The 21,223-nt window shown below is 53.3% G+C and overlaps 2 protein-coding genes across 2 annotated transcripts in view; both read left to right on the forward strand.

Moving 5' to 3' along the window:
- P2RY8 (P2Y receptor family member 8) overlaps window positions 1–18,618 on the forward strand; it is a 49,409-nt gene extending 30,791 nt beyond the window's left edge. Inside the window, exon 2 of the mRNA XM_023739466.1 lies at window positions 14,990–18,618. Within this exon, the coding sequence (XP_023595234.1) occupies window positions 15,017–16,093 (1,077 nt within the window). The 5' untranslated portion in view covers window positions 14,990–15,016 and the 3' untranslated portion in view covers window positions 16,094–18,618. The remainder of the gene's footprint in view (window positions 1–14,989) is intronic.
- The window catches only part of ASMTL (acetylserotonin O-methyltransferase like), a 35,169-nt gene continuing 32,205 nt past the window's right edge, over window positions 18,260–21,223 (forward strand). Inside the window, exon 1 of the mRNA XM_023739484.1 lies at window positions 18,260–18,387. Coding sequence (XP_023595252.1) covers window positions 18,260–18,387 — 128 coding nt within the window. The remainder of the gene's footprint in view (window positions 18,388–21,223) is intronic.

Genomic DNA, 21,223 nt, shown 5'->3' on the forward strand with positions numbered 1-21,223 from the left:
TGTGTGTGTGTGTGTGTGTGTGTGTGTGTGTGTGTGTGTGTGTGCTCACCTGTGCATGTTGGACTTGTGCAGGCAAAGGTCTAGGAGGATACGGATTGAGTGGCTTCCAGGGGAGATCTCTGGGGGCAGAGGGGGTTAGGGGGTGAGGGGCTGACAGAGACACAGACACTGTTCTCTGTCTCTCTTTGCGCTTTCACTCGGAGCAAGCATGCGCCTGCTTTGTAATTTGTTGTTCTTGGGTGCCGTTGAGTCGATTCCAGCTCACAGCAACCCCATGTGACAGAGTAGAACTGCCCCGGAGGGTTTCCTAGGCCGTATGGGAGCAGATCATCAGGTCTTTCTCCTATGGGACAGGTGGCGGGTTCAAATCCCCGACCTTGCACTTAGCAGCGGAGCACTTAACCACTGTGCCACTGAGGCTCCTTCAGTATAGATTTTAAAAACAAAGAAAGAAACCTATGCCCGCGGACTAATTCTGATTCTTAGCAACCCTACAGGGCAGAGTAGAAGTGCCGCATACGGTTTTCTAAGTTGTAATCTTTATGGAGGAGCCCTGGTGGCGCAGTGGTTAAGAGCCTGGCTGCTAACCAAAAGGTCAGCAGTTCAAATCCACCGGCTGCTCCTTGGAAGACCTATGGGGCATTTCTGCTCTGTCCTGTAGGGTAGCTGTGAGTCAGAATTGACTTGATGGCAACAGGTTTGCTTTGGATGGAATCCTTAGGGAAGCAGATCACCGGGTCTTTTTTCCCCGAGGAGCAGCTGGTGGTTTGAACTGCCGACCTTTCGGTTAGCAGCCAAGCACTTAACCACCGCGCCACGAGGACTCCTTTACAGTTACTCTAGGCCAGGATTTCTCCCCCTTGGCACAATGGACATTTGGGGCTGGGTGTCTAGCAGCATGCCTGGTCTCCACCCACTAGTCATTCTCTGTGGTGGGGCCGTCCTGTGCACCGTAGGGTGTCTAACAGCATCCCTGGTCTCCACCCACTAGTCATTCTCTGTGGTGGGGCCGTCCTGTGCACTGTAGGGTGTTAAGCAGCATTCCTGGTCTCCACCCTATGGATGCCAGTGGCATCCACCTCCCCAAGTTGCTGGTGGTTTGAACCGCCGACCTTTGGCTTAGCAGCCGAGCGCTTAACCAGTTCAACGCCAGGGCTCCTTCTGTAAAGAGTACAGCCTAGAAAATCGTATGGGGCAGTTGTACTCTGTCATATGGGGTTGCTATGAGTCGGAATCAACTCGACAGCAACGGGTAACGTTAGCCGCTTTCCGAGGTTTTGTTGTTGTTGTTAGCGGCTGTTGGCTCTAACTCATGGCCCCACGCACAACAGAAGGTAACCTGGCCCACTCCTGCACTATCTTCACGATCTTCGATACGTCTGAGCCCACTGTGTCACTCTGTCATACTGTGTGTCTTGCCTGTTGCTGGGATGCTGGAAGCTACGCCACCGGTATTTCAAATACCAACAGGGTCATCCATGGTGGACAGGTTTCAGTGGAGCTTCCAGACTAAGACAGACTAGGAAGAAAGGCCTGGTGGTCTACTTCTGAAAATCAGCCAGTGGAAACCTTCTCAAAGAATGGCCGCACAACTCAAAGGATGTAATCAATGTCACTGAATTGTACATGTAGAAAAGTGTTGGATTGGTGTATGTTCTGCTGTGTATATTCCCAACAACAACAAAAATAAAATAAATTATAAAAGAAAAAGAAAACCTGCTCAAAATAGTTTAACAAAAAACGGGGTTAAGTGAACAGACTTGAGAGCAGAAAGTTTTCTGTACCTTCAGGAATTGCCTGAGGTTGACCGGGAAGCTCAAAGTAGCTTTCTCTTTAATGTAATATCACAGGAGGTGGTTGGTTGTCTGCCCCCTTGGACAGTGGGCAAGAAGGTGGCCTCACAGACCAGGCTGGAGCTGGGGGGGTCACAAAGCTTCCCCAGAGAGCAGAGTCACAGGACAACGGCTGGAGCTTCTGTGTGTAGTGGTCAGACTGTGAACTGTGGTCTGCAGGCTTGGCTCCTGGGGGGTCTTGTCTTTGACAGCGTCCCTCGCACTGTTGAAGATGTGACTGTCCTGGGCGCCTCGCCCTGAGACATGAAAAGTGTCAGCACCAGCTGGCTACAGGGGACCTCAGAGGGGAGCATCACTGTCTGCTTGTGGGGCCACCAGTGGGCCCCGAGGAGAAGCCACCCCACACGGATGCTTATGTTCACGCAGTTCTCCTTTCTGGAGGCTGGGATACTCTCAACGGCTCCTAGAAATACTCTCTCCTCTGACATCTTTGGGGGCTGAGTGGTGCCCCTCAAAGATATGTCCACGCCCTGGACCCTGTGAATGGGACCTTATTTGGAAAAAAGGGTGTTTATGGATGTGATTAAGTGAAAGGTCTTGAGATGAGATCATGCTAGGTTAGGGTGGGCCCTAAACCCAAGGACAAGTGTCCTGTAAGAAGACAAGAGGCACCGAGGGGAGACGCCACGTGAAGGTGGAGCAGAGACTGGACTGATGCGGCCACAAGCCCAGGAACGCCGGGGGCCACCGCGAGCTGGAAGAGACGAGGAAGGATCCTTCCCTAGAGCCTCCAGTGTTAAGGGTTGAATTGTGCCCCCCAAAAAATGTCTGTTAACCCCTGGTACCTGAGTACACGACCTTGTTTGGAAATACAGTCTGTGCAGATGTTACCGGTTAACACGAGATCATACTGGAGTTGGGTGGGTCCTGATCCCATCTGAGAGGTGTCCTATAAACAAGGAGCAGAGACACAGACAGAGAGGAGACGCCACGTGAAGACGGAGCAGAGACTGGACTGACGCGGCCCCAAGCCCAGGAACACCTGGGGCCACCAGAAGCTGGGAGAGACGGGGAAGGATCCTCCCCTAGAGTCTCCCGTGTTAAGGGCTGAATTGAAGGTTTAACCCCTGGTACCTGAGAACATGACTCTGTTTGCACATACAGTCTTTGCAGATGTTACCGGTTAACATGAGGCCACACTGGAGTACTGTGGGTCCTGATACCATCTGAGTGATGTTCTGTAGACGAGGAGAAGAGACACAAAGGGGAGCGATGCCATGTGCAGATGGAGCAGAGATTGGGGTGATGCGGGACACCGGGGCTCCTTCTGGATTCTCTGGGCGGGTCCTAAATCTAAAGACTGGTGTTCTTATAAGAGACATAGGAGAAGACAGAAGAGGAGACGCCATGTGAAGAGACGAGGAAGGATCCTCCCCTAGAGCCTCCGCGGGGAGCACAGCTCTGCCCACACCTTGCTCTCAGACTTCTAGTCTCCAGAGCTGAGAGAGTAAATGTCTGTGCTTCTCATCCACCTGGTGCCTGGAAATTACAAAGAAGAGGAGGAGGAAGACACTTGAACAAAGAATGTGAAGTCCAAGCCCAGAGGCTCTTAAGCTTCCCTGCTGAACACCCTGGCCCAATCCACACCATTGGTGGTAAAATTCAACCCCAAAGCCCTGCGCTTATCCATTGCCATCAGGTCGACTCCGACTCATGGTAACCCAGGGGACAGAGTAGAACTGTGCTCTGTAGGATTTTCTGGCTTTATCTTTACAGAGGAAGATCATCAGATCTTTCTTCCGAGGCATCGTTGGTTGGACTTGAACCTCCAACCTTCAGGTTAGTGGTACTGTTGTTATTATGTGCTATACAATTGATTCCTACTCATAGTGAACCTACAGCACAGAGTAGAACTGCCCCATTGGGTTTCCAAGGCTGTAATCTTGTGTGTGTGTGTGTGTGTGTGTGTGTGTGTGAGGTAAAAGTTTACAGAGCAGATTAGTTTCCCGTTCAAAAGCTTATACACAAATTGTTTCATTACACTGGTTGCAATCCCTGAAACGTATCAGCGCTCTCCTGTTCTCCGCCCCGGGTTCCCTGTGTCCATTCGTCCAGGTTTCCTGTCCCTTCCTGCCTTCTCGTCTTTGCTTTTGGGCATGTGTTGCCCATTTGGTCTCCTATACTTGACTGAACTAAGAAGCAGGTTCCTCACCTTTGTTATTGTATATTTTATAGGCCTGTTTAATCTTTGTCTGAAAGGTGGGCTTCAGGAGTGGCTTCAGTTCTGAGTTAGCAGGCTGTCCGGGGCAAAGCTGTCATCTTTATGGAAGCAGGCTGCCACATCTTTCTCCCTCGGAGCTGCTGGTGGGTTTGAACCGCTGACCTTTTGGTTCGCGGCTGAGCGCTTAACCACTGCACCACCAGGGCTCCTTTTTAGGTTAGTAGTCAAGCGCAACCCTTTAGGTTAGGTTTGCCGCTGTTGTGTGCCGTGGAGTCAACTGTGACTCATACTGACCCTATAGTACAGAGTTAGAAGTGCTCCAGAGGGTGTTCTTGGCTGTAATCTTTACGGAAACAGGTTGCCCGCCAGGTCTTTCACCTGTGGCTCTGCTGGGTGGACTTGAACCTCCAACCCAACCTTTTGGTTCGTCGTCCAGTGCAAACCACTCGCAGCCAGCGACCTCTCAGGAAGGTAACTTGGTGATAAAAAAGGATCAGCCATCACTGGGGTCCGTTGCTCTTGGTGAACGGCTTCCTTTGGCCTTTTCACCACCACCTGGGTGAGGTTCACCTCAACCACGACCAGATTGCATTGTTCATGGGGGGGTTCCTGGAGCAGGTGTCAGGAGGTAAGAACGCTATTCATAATACCCGAGAGGTGGAAACAAGCCAGGTGGCCATCCACGGATGAACGGATGAACGAACTGGTGTATCTGTGCAATGGACTATTGCTGTTGCTACGTGCCGTCAAGTCAGTTCTGACTCATAGAGACCCTAGAGGCCACAGTAGAACTGCCCCATAGGGTTTCCAAGGAGCAGCTGGTAGATTTGAACCGTCAACCTTCTGGTTAGCAGCCGAGCTCTTAACCACTGCACCCCCAGGGCTCCAAGGGAGTATGACTCCACCATAAAGAGAAAGGGGCTGGGGGCGGCGGGGAAATGGGGAGTCATTGCTTAAGGGGCACTGAGTTTCTGTTTAGGGGAATGAAAAAAATGCTGGGACTAGATAGTAGGGATGGTCGCGGGACTCTGTGAATATCCTGAAAAACATTGAATTATACACCTTAAAGGAAGGGACTTTATGGCATATAAACAATATTTCCATAAAGCTGTTGAGGAGAGAGACATAAACAGAGAGACACAGAGACAGAGAGACAGAGAAAGACAGAGACATAGAGAGACATAAAGAGACAAGGACAGAGAGACAGAGAACCAGAGACACAGAGAGAGAGACAGAGACAGAGGAAGAACCAAAGACAGAAGGAGAGGCAGGAGAGATACACAAAGAAATTGACAGAGAAAGGCAGAGACAGAAAGAGAACTAGAGACAGAAACACACAGACATAGAGAGACACAGAGATAAAGAGAGCCGCCCACTCCCGAGGGGAGAGACAGCCCCCACCTCGTGGCTCTCAGACTGGCACCCACTTTCTGAGGCCGCGAGGACCAAGGCCTCGCCCTGGCCTCCAAGCCCTGACCGAGCTCCGGCTGGGTTCTCCCCGCCGAGCGGCCGGTGGAGCCGTCGCTGGGGCACCGTGACGGACCGTCCGCCGTGTTCACACCTGCCCAATCTGCACCCCAGTTTCAAACCACAAGGCTGCGCCTCAGGGGTGCCATGACGGGTAGGCGAGTCTCTGAATCACTCACTGTGGTATCGTAGTGGTGAGCCATGGTGGGGGGAGCAGGGGGGGCGCCGCCGTGCACAGCCCGACATCGGGGACACTGGGGCTCTGAGGCTCAGACAAGGCCACCCACTCGATCCCGGGATGACAGAGAGGGAAGCAAGGGCCTGGGGGGGGCGGGGACAGGGCCAGGCCCGGTCCGGAAAGCGCGAGGCTGGGACCCAGGCGCTATACCCAGGCCGGGACTGTCCCTTCCCTCCGCACACCCGGCTCAGGGGCTCCCCCACCTGTCAATAGAGCAGATCATGGGGAGATACAGTGACTGACACGGGGAGAAGGGTGTCCCCCAGAAAGATACGTCCGAGTCCTCACCCCACTGTCTGAGCACGACCTTGTTTGCACACAGGATCTTTGCAGATGTTATCAGTTAACCTCACAGGCGATCAGACCCGAGAAGGGTGGGTCCTAATTCCATACGCTGTCGTTAGGTGCTGCGGAGTCGGTGCCGACTCACAGCGACCCCGTGTACAACAGAACGAAACACTGCCCGGTCCTGCGCCGTCCTCACCATTGTTATTATGCTTGAGCCCATTGTTGCAGCCACCGTGTCAATCCATCTCATCGAGGGTCTTCCTCTTTTTTGCTGACCCTCTACTTTACCAAGCATGGTGTCCTTCTCCAGGGACTGGTCCCTCCTGACAGGAGGGTGTGGATATTATCCATGGAGGTCTGAAAAAGTCAATGAAGTAGCTGCTATGTTGTTGTTATTGTTGTTATTAGGCATCCTGGAGTCAGTTCCGACTCATAGCGACCCTGTGCACCACAAAACGAAACACTGCCCGGTCCTGCGCCATGCTCACCATCATTGTTATGCTTGAGCCCATTGTTGCAGCCACCGTGTCAATCCATCTCATCGAGGGTCTTCCTCTTTTTTGCTGACCCTCTACTTTCCCAAGCATGATGTCCTTCTCCAGGGACTGGTCCCTCCTGAGTGGTGTTCTATAAACAAGGAGAGGAGACACAGCGGGGAGACGCTATGTGAAGATACAGCAGAGAGTGGGGTGATGTGGCCACAAGCCCAGGAAAGCCTGGAGCCACCAGGAGCTGGGAGAGATGAGGGAGGATCCTCCCCCAGAGCCTCCAGAGGGAGAGCGGCCCTGCCCACACCTTGGTCTCAGACTTCCGGTCTCCAGAACTGAGCAAGGATAAAGTCCTGGGGTCTTAAGCCCCACAGTGTGTGGTAATTTGTTATGGCCCCCACAGGAAGCCAATACACGAATATAAAATAAACACACATATATAAGGAGTCCTGGTGGCCCAGTGTTAAGTGCTTGGTTGCTAACTGAAAGGTCAGCAGTTAGAACCCACCTTCGGGAGAAAGACCCGGCGATCCGCTCCTTTAAAGATTAAAGTCTAGGAAACCTATAAGGTAGTTCTGCTCTGTCACATGGGGTCACCGTGACAACAACAATGTCCCTCCCTCTGGGAAGTGTCCCTCTGCAGCGTGGGCTCACGGTCACCGGGGTCCGGGGGAGCCTGTAAGCGCGTGTCCTCTTTCCCTTCCTGGGGCGGCAGGGGACCACAGCGGCCGGCTCAGCGTGGGGTGTAGGGCTGGCACCCCTTAACCATAGACGCCCCACCTGCTGTACATGAGGGCAGCAGAAAAGGTCACACTCAGAGTGAAACTTGTGATCATTTTAAAATTAGTTTGAGGAAGCATGTGCTCGCTGCCCTTTCTTGCGACAGACCGATGATGGGTCGGAGGCGGGGGAGACACAGAGCCTGAGCGATTGTTGAGATGGGATTTCAAACCTCCACGGACGGACGTGGAGGGCTGCGCCGGGCTCCCCAGACTGCATGTGTTTCTCACGGCCGCTCTAACTTAGTGCCATAAAGCGGCGGCTTGTAGGAACAGGAGTCTATTTGCTCACGGCTCTGGAAGCTGGCTGTCCCCGTCCACGCTTTCAGCAGGGCCACGTTCTCTGCAAAGCCTCGCGAGTAGGACCCTTCCTTGTCTCTTCCCACTCCTGCTGGCTCCAGATGTTGTCCGTCCTGCAGCTGCAGTATCACCTCATCGTCACATGGCCGTCTGCCCTCCATCTGTCTCTGTGTGTCCCGTTTTGTAAGACACCACTCAGACAGGATTAGGTCCCACCCTGCTCCAGTGTGACCTTGTGTTAACCTCACTGACAATATCTTCAAAGACTCTATTTCTTCTAGCACAGAGAGACGGTGCCCGGCTACCACCACTGACTGCTCAGACAGGGATCACAGTACAGGGTCCCGGACAGAGCTGGAGAAAAATGTAAAACAAAATTCTAATCCACGAAAAAGACCAGACTTACTGGCCTGACAGAGACTGGAGAAACCCTGAGAGTATGGCCCCTGGACACCCTTTTAGCTCAGCAATGAAGTCACTCCCCGGGTTCACCCTTCAGCCAAAGATTAGATAGCCCCATAAAACAAAACGAGACTAATGGGGCACACCGGCCCAGAGGCAAGGATAAGAAGGCAGGAGGGGACAGAAAAGCTGGTAATAGGGAACCCAAGGTCGAGAAGGGCAGTGTTGACATGTCGTGGGGTTGTTAACCATTGTCACAAAACAATATGTGTACTACTTGTTTAATGAGAAACTAGTTTGCTCTGTAAACCTTCACCTAAAGTACAATTTAAAAAAAAAAATACAACAAAAAACAAAAAACACCCTATTTCCAAACAAGGTCATCTTCCCAGGCACAGGGTTTAGGGCTTCAAGATATGGTTTTGGGGCAACAGTGCAATCCGTAACAGGATCCCACTCCACACTGCACAGATACTATCTGGTTGCTGCTGGGTGCCATCAGGTTGATACCAACTCATGGTGACCCCATGTGACAGAGTACAAATGCCTTATAGGGTTTTCTAGGTCGCAATCTTTATGGGAAGGAGCCCTGGTGGTGCAATGGTTAAAGCGCTCAGCAGCTAACTGAAAGGTTGGTGGTTTGAGTCCACCAGCCACTCCTCTGGAGAAAAGAGCTGCTAATCTGCTTCCAAGGAGCCCTGGTGGCGCAGTGGTTAAGAGCTCGGCTGCTAACCAAAAGGTCGGCAGTTCAAATCCACCGGCCGCTCCTTGGAAACCCTATGGTGCAGTTCTACTCTGTCCTATAAGCTCACTATGAGTTGGAATTGACTCGATGGCCATGGATTAATGGGTTTAATCTTTACAGGACAGATTGTCAGGTCTTTCTCCCTAAGAGCCGCTGAGTGGGTTCAAAGCATCAACCTTTTGGTTGGCAGCTGAGCTTTTAATCATTGTGCAACCAGTGCTCCTTGACTGAAAACATCCTATTGAGAAATAAGAGTCGTCACATGAATAGACATGTGCACACCCATAGTCATGGCAGCATTTTCACAATAGCGAAAAAAAAAAAAAGGAAACAAGCTAGATGGCCATCAACAGATGAACGGATAAACAAACTATGGTACATGCACACCATGGAGTACTACCCAACAATAAAGAACAATGATACATCTGTGAAGCATCTCATAACATGGATGAAACTGGAGGACATTATGCTGAGTGAAATAAGTCAATCACAAAAGGACAAATATTGTATGAGACCACTACTATAAAAACCCATGAAAAGGTCTACACAAAAAAAGAAATAATCTTTGATGGTTATGAGGGATGGGAGGGGTGGGGGGGAATACTAAATAGGCAATAGGTAAGTGGTATCTTTGGAGAAGGGTGAGACAGTACACAATACTGGGGAAACCAGCACAACTTGTACAAGGAAAGGTCATGGAAGCTCCATAGACACATCCAAACTCCCTGAGGACCAAACTGCTGGGCGGAGGGCTGTGGGGACCATGGTCTCCGGGGACATCTAGTTGAACAGGCATAGAAAAGAAAGAAAAAAAACATCCTAAAGATATGATGTTGATCCCAAACCCAGTGTCCCACCCAGGGAAGAACCCACTCAGAGCGCGCAGCATAGGTGTCATCTTGGAAAGTGAGCAGACACTCACCATGCTTTTCTCTCCCCACATTAAATTCCAAGCCTCTCTTTCCAATAAAGGAGTCCCTGGGGGGGCAAACGCGATCGCACTTGGCTGCTCACCGAAAGGCTGGAGGTTCAAGTCTACCCAGAGGCACCTCGGAAGAAAGGCCTGGTGAACTTCTTCTGAAAAATCAGCCATTGAAAGCCCTGTGGAGCAGAGCTCTACTCTGACACACATGGGGTTGCCATGAGTTGGAGTCGACTCGACAAAACTGGTTTGGTTTTGGAGTTCCTTGGTGGTGCAAGTGGTTAACTTGCTCGGCTGCTAACCGAAAGTTTGGGGGTTCAAGTCTACTCAGAAGCACCTCGGAAGAAAGACTTGGCTGTCTACTTTTGAAAAATCAGCCACTGAAAACCCTGTGGAGCACAGTTCTACTCTGATACACATGGGGTCGACAGAAGTCAGAATTGACTTGACAACAACTCGTTGACAGATAGATGGTAGATAGATAGACAGACAGACAGAGTCTATAGAAAATATATACTGCTGTATGTGGTGCAAATGGTTAACAGGCCCGGCTGCTGACCAAAAGGTTGGAGGTTTGAGCCTACCCAAAGGCACCTCAGAAGAAAGGCCTGGAGGTCTACTTCTGAGAAATCAGTCACTGAAAACCCTACAGAGCACAGTTCTACTCTGACACACGTGGGGTCGCCAGGAGTCAGAGTTGAGTCCTGGACCCCTGGTTTTCTTTCCAATAAAAACAAAGAAAAGGGAGCCCAGGTTGACACAGGACAGATGAAGTGAACAGCCAGACAGTAAAGAAGAGAGGTGATGTTTGCCAAGCTGCCTTTGGCCTTACGAACTTGGCAAAGGACGAAGGAAGCGAAGCGGGCAGGTGGCAGTGGATGGGCGGGAGCCCACCCTGCACAGCCTGGGCCCTTTTGCCCGCCTGGCCCCTCTGGGCGCAGTCAGCGTCAGGCAGTAAGGAGCAGGGCGCCCGGATTCCCTGGCCTCTCTATGGTGGAGGAAGAGCTGGGCTTGAAGATAAGTGTGAAAAAACCCAGGAGTTCCGGGGAGAGAGGTTTGATTTGTAGCAGCAGGGACGGATTGCTGACCACCCCATGCCCCCAGGGATTCCAGATTGCTTCATTAAAAAAAAGCAAGAAACTACAGCAGTTGCTGTGGAGCTGACCCTGAGTCCCCGCAATCCTGTGGGTGTCACGGTAGAACTGTGCTCGCAGGGTTTACTTTCCTTTTTTTTTTTTTTAATATTATGATTTAGGTGAAAGTTTACAGAGCAAATTAGTTTCTCATTCAAAAACTTATACTTTGCTTTGTGACATTGGTTGCAATCCCTGCAATGTGTCAGCATCCTCCCCCTTTCCACCCCGGGTTCCCTGTGTCCATTCGTCCAGTTTTCCTGTCCCTGGCTGCCTTCTCGCCTTTGCTTTCGGGCAGGAGTTGCCCATTTGGTCTCGTAGACTTGACTGATCTAAGAAGCACGTTCCTCACGTGTGTAACTTTGTTTTAGAGGCCTGTCTAATCTTTGGCTGAAAGGTGGACTTTGGGAGTGGCTTCAGTTCTGAGTCAGCAGGGTGTCCGCGAGCCATAGTCTTGGGGGTTCCTCCAGTCTCTGTCTGATCAGTTAAGTCTGGTCTTTGTGAATTTGATCATTTGTGCTACATTTTTCTCCCGCTGTGTCCCGGGCCCACTCCATAGGGTTTTCAATGGCTGATTCTGCGGAAGTAGATTGCCAGGCCTTTCCTCTGAGGCACCTCTGGGTGGGCTTGAACCACCAAACTTTGGTGAGCAGCTGAGGGCATTCACCGTGTGCATCAGCCAGGGAGTCCCCTCACAGCCTAGGAATAAGCCGGGAGGAGTCATTCCATGCCCCGGGGGCAGAGCGCTCTACCTCTGACTGCCCCTTGTCCCCTCCGCACCGCCTTTACCGGGCTGTGAAATGTGAAAACCCAGCCCCATGGGGAAAGGGGGGTGGGCTCCGCAGGGTCTCACACCAGGTGGGAGGCGGAGCTGGGATCCACAGATCTATCCAGCTCCAAAGCCCCAGGTCTTCACTGCCTGGAGCTGGTGGGGGTGCAAAGCCTGCCCCTTAGAGCTGGGGTGGTGAGGGGAGCAGACAGCTCTCAGCCATTCGTCCAGGTCCACAATGAGCCCCGATTCTGGACTCCCGGCCTCCGCTCCCTGCACCTCAGCCCCGTGTGCAGGTCCCTCCTTCAAATATCAAGAAGACTAAGACGCAAACATGGGGGCAGGGGTGGCTCAGTGGTGAAATCCTCCCCTTCCACGCAGAAGACCCGGGTTCGATTCCTGGCCAATGCACCTCACGCCCACAGCCACCACCTGTCTGTCAGTGGAGGCTTGCGTGTTGCTGTGATGCTGAGCATGTTTCAGCGGAGCTTCCAGACTAAGATGAACTAGGAAGAAAGGCTTGGCAATCCACATCCGAAAATCAGCCAGTGAAAACCCTATAGATCACCATGATCTGATCTGCAATTAATCATGGGGATGGTGCAGGGCTGGGCAGGGTATTTTGTTTCGTTGTGATTGGGGTTGACTTAAGTCAGGGCTGGCAGCAACAGCAAATGCCCAACATAACATCCATGCTTACATTCTCTACTGGTCGGGGGGGTGGACTCTGCTCTCCTCCCGCCAGTGACTCAGTGGGGAATGCAGGGTGGGGCTGCCCTGGGTCTGGAGCCCTGGTGGCACAGTGGGTAAGAGCTTAGCTGCTAACTGAAAAGTCAGCAGTCCAAATCCACCAGCCGCTCCTTGGAAACACTATGGCGCAGTCCTACTCTGTCCTGTAGGGTCGCTTTGAGTTGGAATCAACTTGACGGCAACACGTTTGGTTTTGCGGCTCTGTGCCTCCAGCAGGCGGGCTCCCTCCCGTGAGGAACCCCCCGCGGACAGCCATACGCCACGTGTGCCACCTCCAGCCGCTGCCACAGGCTTGTAGACAGAGCAGACGCTAGGCCCACCTGTGCAGGGGTCGGGCAAGACACCTTGAAAAAAGTAAATTAAAAAAAAATTTTTTTTTTAAACTTAGGGAAACCAACCTTGGCAGATGTTGGGCTTCCCCCGCTATGATTCTGAATTCCAGTCACGTGGCCCCCCCACAAAAGAGTCAATTATACACTTGGAGAGAGTTACGGGAGCTAATTTGAGAAATCAAGAATAGAAAAATAGATGAGATATGCAAACGGCAATGTTAAAGCAAATTAGGCGTTTTGTCTTCCCGGTGGTTTTTGGCAGAAACGCCCTGGGTCCTGGCAATCTGCTTCTGAACAATCAGCCATTGAGAACCCCACGGAGCACCGTTCCACGAGGACGCACGTGGGGTCGCTGTGAGCTGAACTTGACGGCCGGCAACTGGTTAGTTCCTGGGTGGCGCAAATGGTTAACATGCTTGGCTGCTAACCGAAAGGTTGGAGGTTCGAGTCCACCCAGACGTGCCTCAGAAGAAAGGCCTGGTGAACTGCTTCTGAAAAATCAGCCCCTGTGGAGTGCAGTTCTACTCTGACACAGGTGGGGTCACCGTGAAAGTGCTGTTCGGATGTCACACACACGCCAGTCATTTAGTTATCCGTGTGTATTTACCTGCAGCCCTGGTGGCACAATGGTTAAACGCTCGGTTGCTAACTGAAAGGTTGACGGTTCAAGCTCACCCAGGGGCACCAGGGGAGAAAAGGCCTGGCAACCTGCTTCTGTAAAGATTACAGCCTGGGAGACCCTATGGGACAGTTCTGTTCTGTCATATGGGGTCGCTGTGATTCGGAGTCGAGCCAGCACAGAACCACAATAACCACCTTATCCCAAAAAGGGATCTGAAGCAACCGTGCTTACAGCCCCCTGCAACACTGGCCATCAACCTAAACATATTTTAAGTAAGATTTGTTTGTTTGCTTGAATGAGCTTTCTGCCCAGTGGTTTAGAGCAACCGAGGGGCGAGAAACTTGGCAAGCCCTTGGTGAAGGCGCACAGAACTTTCTACGGGGTTCCACGTGGAGACCCCCCACCCCAGGAGCCTGTATATTGGGGGCTGAGCTGGACCAACGGGGACACGCAAAGGGGAGGGGAGAGGGTAGTGAGAAACATGGGGGCCTCACAGTGGTCACTGCACCCCTCTGAGTTTGGAAGGCAGCGGCCATCCCCTGTTGGGGTCTCTTCCCTTTCCTGGGGAGCAGGTGTGAGGCTCAGGATTACACCAGAAATCCTGGGGACCAAGGGCATCATTGTCAAGTGCAACTGTGATGACGTCCAGGGGTCCCAAACCTTTCCCTTACCCTAGTGGGTGGTCCCCACAGGTGCTCCTGGGAGCGGGGTCCCAGGTCTAGAAGCGAGTAGGGGAGGGGTGATGAGGTGATGAAGGCAGTGACGGGCAAAGGACAAGCGGCTGATCCCCCAGGAAAGCAGCAGGTGGGACGGTGTGCTGCTGGGGACACAGCGCCACCCGGTGGTCGGGACAGGGACTGTGCCCGGGGAAGCCCTTCTCAGGGAAGGCACTGATGGAGTGACCCCTGTCCAGGACCTCCTGGGAGGTGGGGACTCTGCCGTCACCATGCACAGGTTAGGAAACTGAGGCAAGGCAAGGCGGGCTCTGAAAGATCCTGCTGTGGGGTGTGGGACCACAGGAAACCGTGTTGCATGTGGACACAGGGCTGCCTGGAGGTTTAGTAACTTTGTGACTCTGTTCATGGCATCTGTGCCCTCAGTCGCCAGTGTTCTCTGCAAGCCCCTGCTGGTCCCAGTGAGAGGGAGAGAGGGAGAGAGGGAAGGAGGAAGGGAGAGAGGGAGGGAGGGACAGAAGGAGGGGAGGAGGGAAGGAGAGAGGGAGGGAGGGAGAGAGGGAAGGAGGGAGAGAAAGAGAGATGGAGGGGGGAGGGACGATAAGATGGAAGAAGGGAGAGGGAGGAGCTAGAGGACAGGAAGGAAGGAAGAAGGGAGAACAGAAGGGAGGCCCTGGCCCCTTGCCCGTGTCTGCAGGTGCTCCGTAAACACCCACCTCGGAGACCCCCAAACCCAGTCCCTAACCGGAGCAGACTCAGGTCTTGCTGGAAGTGCCCCCCATGTCTTCCAGGTCTCCCCCCACACCCACCCTAGTCTCAGAGACCCCGTCACGCCCTCTGCCTGCCTCAGAGAACCCCCATCCTCACCCATGTCTCAGAGACCCCCACCCTCCCCCTGACTCAGAGACCCCGTCACGCCCTCTGCCTGCCTCAGAGAACCCCCATCCTCACCCATGTCTCAGAGACCCCCACCCTCCCCCTGACTCAGAGACCCCCTCACACCCTCTCCCTGTCTCAGAGACCCCCCCCCCCCCCCCCCCCCCCCCCCCCCCCCCCCCCTGTCTAGAGCCCCCGCTGAGCCGCCGGGCGCACCATGGAGCGGTACCTGTCCAAGCCCGACAACGCCACGCTGCAGATGCTGCGCAGCCCGACCATCGCCGTGGTCCTGCCGGCCGTGTACTCGCTGGTGGCGCTCATCAGCATCCCGGGCAACCTCTTGTCGCTGTGGGTGCTGTGCCGCCACATCGGGCCGCGCTCGCCTTCCATCATCTTCATGATCAACCTCAGCCTCACGGACCTGGCGCTGGCGCTGGTGCTGCCCTTCCAGATCCACTACCACTGCAATCGCCACCACTGGGTCTTCGGCGTGCTGCTCTGCAACGTGGTCACGGTGGCCTTCTACGCCAACATGTACTCCAGCATCCTCACCATGACCTGCATCAGCGTGGAGCGCTTCCTGGGCGTCGTGTACCCGCTGTCGGCCGCGCGCTGGCGCCGTCGCCGCTACGCGGTGGCCGCCTGCGCCGGCCTCTGGCTGCTGCTGCTGGCCGCGCTGTCGCCGCTGGCGCGCACCGACCTCACCTACGAGGTGGAGGCGCTGGGCATCGTCACCTGCTTCGACGTGCTCAAGTGGACCATGCTGCCCAGCGTTGTCACCTGGGCCATCTTCCTCTTCACCATCTTCATCGTCCTCTTCCTCATTCCCTTCGTGGTGACGGTGGCCTGCTACACGGCCACCATCCGTAAGCTGCTGCAGACCTCGGGCGGCTACGGGCAGGGCCAGAAGCGGCGCTCTGTGTACCTGGCGGCCGTCGTGGTACTGGCCTTTGTCACCTGCTTCGCACCCAACAACTTCGTGCTGCTGGTCCACATGGTGAGCAGGCTCTTCTTCGGGCGCAGCTTCTACCACGTCTACAAGCTCACGCTCTGCCTCAGCTGCGTTAACAACTGCCTGGACCCCTTCGTCTACTACTTCGCCTCCAAGGAGTTCCAGCTGCGGGTGCTCGGGTACCTGGGCTACCGGAGCCCACGCGCAGACAGCCTGGAAACGCGCCGCGACAGCCTCTTCTCCGCGCGCACGCTGTCGGCGCGCTCGGGCTCCAGTGGGCAGGCGGACTGCCTGGAGGCGGTGGGCAGGGCCTTCCTCCAGAGGCAGGAGAGCGTGTTCTGACCCCGGAGCAGGAGCAGGGGACGACATGCCCTCAGAAAGGGCGACGGCACGGCGGGGAGCGCGCAGCCGAGGCCCCGGAGGTCTGCGGAGCGCAGTGCGGGCGCCGGCGGAGGGGCTGAGTCCAGTCAACGAGGCTTCAGAGACCGCCATGTGGAAAAGGGTCAGAGACCATGAAAGAAAAGCTAAATGGGGGAACGGCGCTGGCCGTTTTCTGGGGAGCGGTGACTGTGTGTGCAGTCTTCCAGGAGCCCGCGTCCCCAAACGGCCGCCCAGCCGTGTGGCCCTGAGGTTTTGCGCTCAGGCTGGACCAGCTGTCCCTTCCACACTCAGCGCTCGCCGGTGGTGACTTTGAGCCGGGGGAGCGGCCGGGTCGGGACGCACGGTAGACCTCTCCGCTTCCCTGGCCCCACGCCCGGCACTCAAGCCGCACGGGGACCTCGTGTTGGTCCCGTCGAGTCACGGGGAGCTAAGGTCCTGCGAGGACAGGCCAGACTCCGCCCCAATGACTCTGGGGCTCCTGATGCCCCCACGCCAAGAGCACCGTATCCCCCGCTGAGCCGAGCACAGTGACCTAGCCCGTCCAGTGCCGTGTGGCTGCCCCCGGCAGAGGAGACCGCAGGGACATGTAGGTGCCGCCTCTGAACGCTCGGAGCCTGGGACAGCGGAGGCCGAGCCTCGTGAGGGCCCAGCCTCGGCGGCGACCATGGGTGGCGGGACACACATGTACAGCTAGTGTTTGGGGTCCCCGCCAAGGCTTCTCAGCGCCCGAGGGGGCTGGGCGGCGGGGATCCCACCGTGCGGGGTTGGCCGGGCTGCAGCGGCGCCTGCAGTTTCCGCGCGAGGGAGCACCGCAAATCGGACCATTGGGCCCCAGCGCCTGAGCACCAGTCCCAACACCCGCGCCGCCCGGGAAGGAAGGGGACCCATCCCTGAGGAGTCCAGGACGGGGACCCTGCGGGTTCCCAGGAGTGGAGGTGTGGCCACAACCCAGCAAAGTGTGGAGAGGGGACATGTGTGCGAGGGGTTCACGGACCTCAGGGAGAAAGGCTCGAGGTCCAGCTCTCCACCCTGGGCATGAAGGGCGGGTAGAGATGTGGCAGGGGAGCTGCCTGCCCTCCCCACTATCATGATTGCTTTGTAAGAAGAGCAGAGGCACGTTTGTAGAAGGGTAAATACTGGCCCCCCAAAATTCATGTCCACCTAGAGTCTGTGACTATGACCTTTTTTGCAAAAAGGGTCTTTGAAGATGTAATTAAGTGAAGGAGCTCCATCAAAGTGACAACCAATGACTCATAACAACCCCATAGGATAGAGTAGAACTGCCCCATACGGTTTCCAAGGAGCGGCTGGTGGATTCAAACTGCCGACCTTTTGGTTAGCAGCCTGGACCACTGCACAACCAGGGCTGCAAATTGACAACAGCAACATGAAATTTGGGGGGCAGTGCGTTTCTGTTCATGCGGGAGGAACAATTCGGAAAAGGAGGCTGAGAATGGTTGCCCAACTGGAAGAATGTCATCCATGTCACTGAATCATACACGTAGAGATTGGTGAACTGGTGTGTTTTACTGTGTACGTTTTCAACAACAAATAAAATGTTAAAACGCACGGGGAAAAAAGTGAAGGAGTTCCAGATGAGGTCACCCCGGATTATCCAAATTGCCCTAAATCCAATGACAAGGGTCCTTGTCAGAGATGAAGGAGAGGCACAAGGCAGAAGGCCAGGAAAACTCAGCCATGGAGGGACGCTGTGGAGCACAGCTCTACTCCAACACACGCGGGGGCGCTGTGTGGGGTCGTCTTCACACAGAGCAGAGATTGGGGTGATGTGGCCACAAGCCCTGGAACGCCTGAGGCCACCAGAAGCTGGGAGAGACAAGGAAGCATCCTCCCCTAGAGCCTCCGGAGGGAGCGCGGCCCTGCCCACACCTTGATTTCAGACTTCTGGCCTCCAGAGCTGAGAGAATACATGTCTCTGGTTCTGAACCACCCAGCGGGTAGTGCGTAACATGGCGGCCCCCAAAACACTCACAGGCACGTTGAGCCACTTTAAAACTGTGATGGTCAACAGACCTAAGGAGGTTGTGGGTGACAGGTGGTTGCAGGCAGCCTGCCTTCCCCGGCACTAGCTCTGGGGTTCCTGCTTTGTGGAACTCAAGTATCCCCATGGGTCAGGGGAGGGCCTTGCAAGAACCAGACAAGTCTGTGAGGCCGGCATCGGTGACTCACCGTGAAGATGCCCTGCAGGACGAGTTGCCAGAGATCCCAGATGCTCCCCGGCTCATGACCACAGGGTGCCTCTGCCAGCACCCACCTCCGGCAAAGCCACACCATCCCCTCCCTCACCTGTAATTCTCGAACAACCTCGTGTCATAGGAAAAGCAGTTGCTGTGGAGGTTTGGAAATAGTGGTGATGGGTGCACAAAACGGGGAATGTAATTAGTATCATTGAATTGTACATTTAAAAATGGTTAAAATGGCACGTTTTGATATATGTATTTTTTACTACAATAAAATTAAAATAAAAAAAAAATGGGTTAGAACCGCACCTAGTGCCCCAGACATGTTTCAGTGACAGTCATCGCGTGGACATGACTGAGTTGCAGGGATGTAAAGGCAAACACATGAAATGTTATTAGACCACGCTGCAGGTAGTCGAGCTTGGGACGCTCGCACGGCTTAGAACTGGGTACTTGTCATTCACATCAGTGTCAGAACAATGCATCACACGTTAGGCTGAAGGAGGATGTCACGGACTGAGCTGCGTTCCCCAAAAACATCTGTCAACTTGGCTGGGCCATGATTCCCAGTATTGTGTGATTGTCCACCATTTGTCACCTGATGTGATTTTCCTATGTGTCGCAAATCCTGTCTCTATGATGTTGACGAGATGGGATTAGCGGCAATTATGTTGATGAGACTCAAGCTACAAGATTGGATTGTGTCTTAAGGCAATCTCTTTTGAAATATAAAAGAGAAGCGAGCACCAAAAACAAGAGCCAGGAGATTAGGGTCATTCACAGCCAGGAGCGCACGTCTTCGGATCCGCGGTCCCTGCGCTAAGAAGCTCCTAGACCAAGGGAAGATTGATGACAAAGACCCTCCCCCAGAGGGGACACAGAGAGAATTTGGACATCTAGCCTCCTGGACTGTGAGAGAATGAATTTCTCTTTGTTACAACCATCCACTTGTGGGATTTCTGCTGTAGCAGCACTAGATGACTGAAAGAGGACGTGGAAAGGATCTTTTCTCAAGAACCAGCTACCATATGACTACAAGGAAAAGCCTTAGCAGATAGAGAGAACAGAGTCCTTCTTCAAAACACAATAGTGGCATTCCAAAGACCACAAGGCGCTCTGCAAAGCGTGAGGCCCGTGATGAGAAGTTCGAAAATGCTCAACACCACATCCTCTCAGGAAAAAAACAAAAGTGCCTTTGAGTTGATTCTGACTCATGGCGGCCTCATGTGTGTCAGAGTAGAACTGTGCTCCATGGGGTTTCAATGGCTGGTTTTTTGGCAGGAGATTGCCAGGCTTTTCTTCTGAGGCACTGTTGGGTGGACTTGAACCTCCAACCCTTCGGTGAGTGGCCGAGTGATTAACCGTTGCACCACCCAGGACTCCATTCTCCTGCTAGCATCTGTGAATTCGCCTGGATTGTCAGCTGCAGTGACCTCACCCCGACTCAGTTACCCTTACTGGTCTCACCTGCAGTCAGAGGGTGACTGAAAATAACCAGGGGGTGGTGTGTGTGTGAACATGTGTGTATGAGTGTGTGTGTAAGGGAATCAAACATTTGGGTTCCTCCCCAGAAAGCACGGCCCCCGGACTGTCAACGCAGAACTAAAACCATTCCTGAGGCCACCTCTCCAGACAAAGATTAGACTGGACTGTGGGACATAAAAGGATACTCGTGAAGAGTGTACTTCTTAGCGCAAGTAGATACGTGAGACTAAATGGGCAGCTCCTGTCTGGAGGTGAGATGAGATGAGAAGGCAGAAAGGGTCAGGAGCTGGTTGAATGGACATGGGCAATCCGGGGTGGAAAGGAGGAGTGTGCTGCCACAGTACAGGGAGAGCAATTAGGGTCACATAATAATGTATGTATAAATTTTTGTATGAGAGACCAACTTGAATTGTAAACTTTCACTTAAACTACAACAATTAAAAAAAAAAAAAATTGGGTTCCTGTTGTATGACTTGAAGTGGTCCCTGGGTGGCGCAAACAGCTTGCCCTCGACTGCTAACCTGAAGGGTTTGAACCCATCCATCAGCAACACAAAAGGCCTGGCAATCTGCTTCCAAAAAATCAGCCATTGAAAACCCTATGGATAAGAACTATCTATATGGAATCAAACTGACAACAGCAACTAGAAATATTAGATAGGGAACTTAAGGGACAGTGAGTTTGTTAACTCAGGAGGAACAACTCAGAAAAGGAGGATGAGCATGTTCCACACCTTGAAGAATGTCATCAACGTCATTACACGCTACACGCAGAAACCGTTGAATTCATGTATGTTTTGCTGGGTATAGTCTCAACAACAAAATTTTAAAAAAATTATTTAAAAAAAAATCCTATGGAGCACAGTTCTACTCTGACACAACCAAGGTCGCCATGAGTCAGAATGGACTCAACCACAATGGATCCGAGGCTTTTTTTTGCGGGGGTTGTGTGACTTGTCAATGTACACCCCCTACTTCTCTTGTACATTAAACTCTTTATGGAGATACATCTGAATAGTTCATCTACTGGAGGGAATGACCTTTTCCTTTGCTGCTGCTGTTCTTTACACTGAAAACTGCGAAAGCCGGAAACTATGTAAGGTGGAGACCCGTCAGAGAAGGAAAACTCAATAATGGAGAGCCAAAGCAAAGTGGTAAAAGTCACCCTGTCAAAGACAGAAAGCTTGTGAGACCCAGTAAAACAAGGCAGTCCCACTGAGTTCCGGCTCTCACAGGTTTCACTGTAGTTTTCTATTTTACCTCTGACTTTTATTTTACATTGTTGTTGGTAGGTGCTGTGGAGTCAGTTTCAACTCATAGCGACCCCATGCACAACAGAACAAAACACTGCCCGGTCCTGCGCCATCCTCACAATCGTTGCTATGCTTGAGCCCATTGTTGCAGCC

This window comes from Trichechus manatus, unplaced genomic scaffold (genome assembly GCF_000243295.1).
Source record: "Trichechus manatus latirostris isolate Lorelei unplaced genomic scaffold, TriManLat1.0 scaffold00134, whole genome shotgun sequence".
In the NCBI taxonomy this organism is placed as follows: Eukaryota; Metazoa; Chordata; class Mammalia; order Sirenia; family Trichechidae; genus Trichechus; species Trichechus manatus.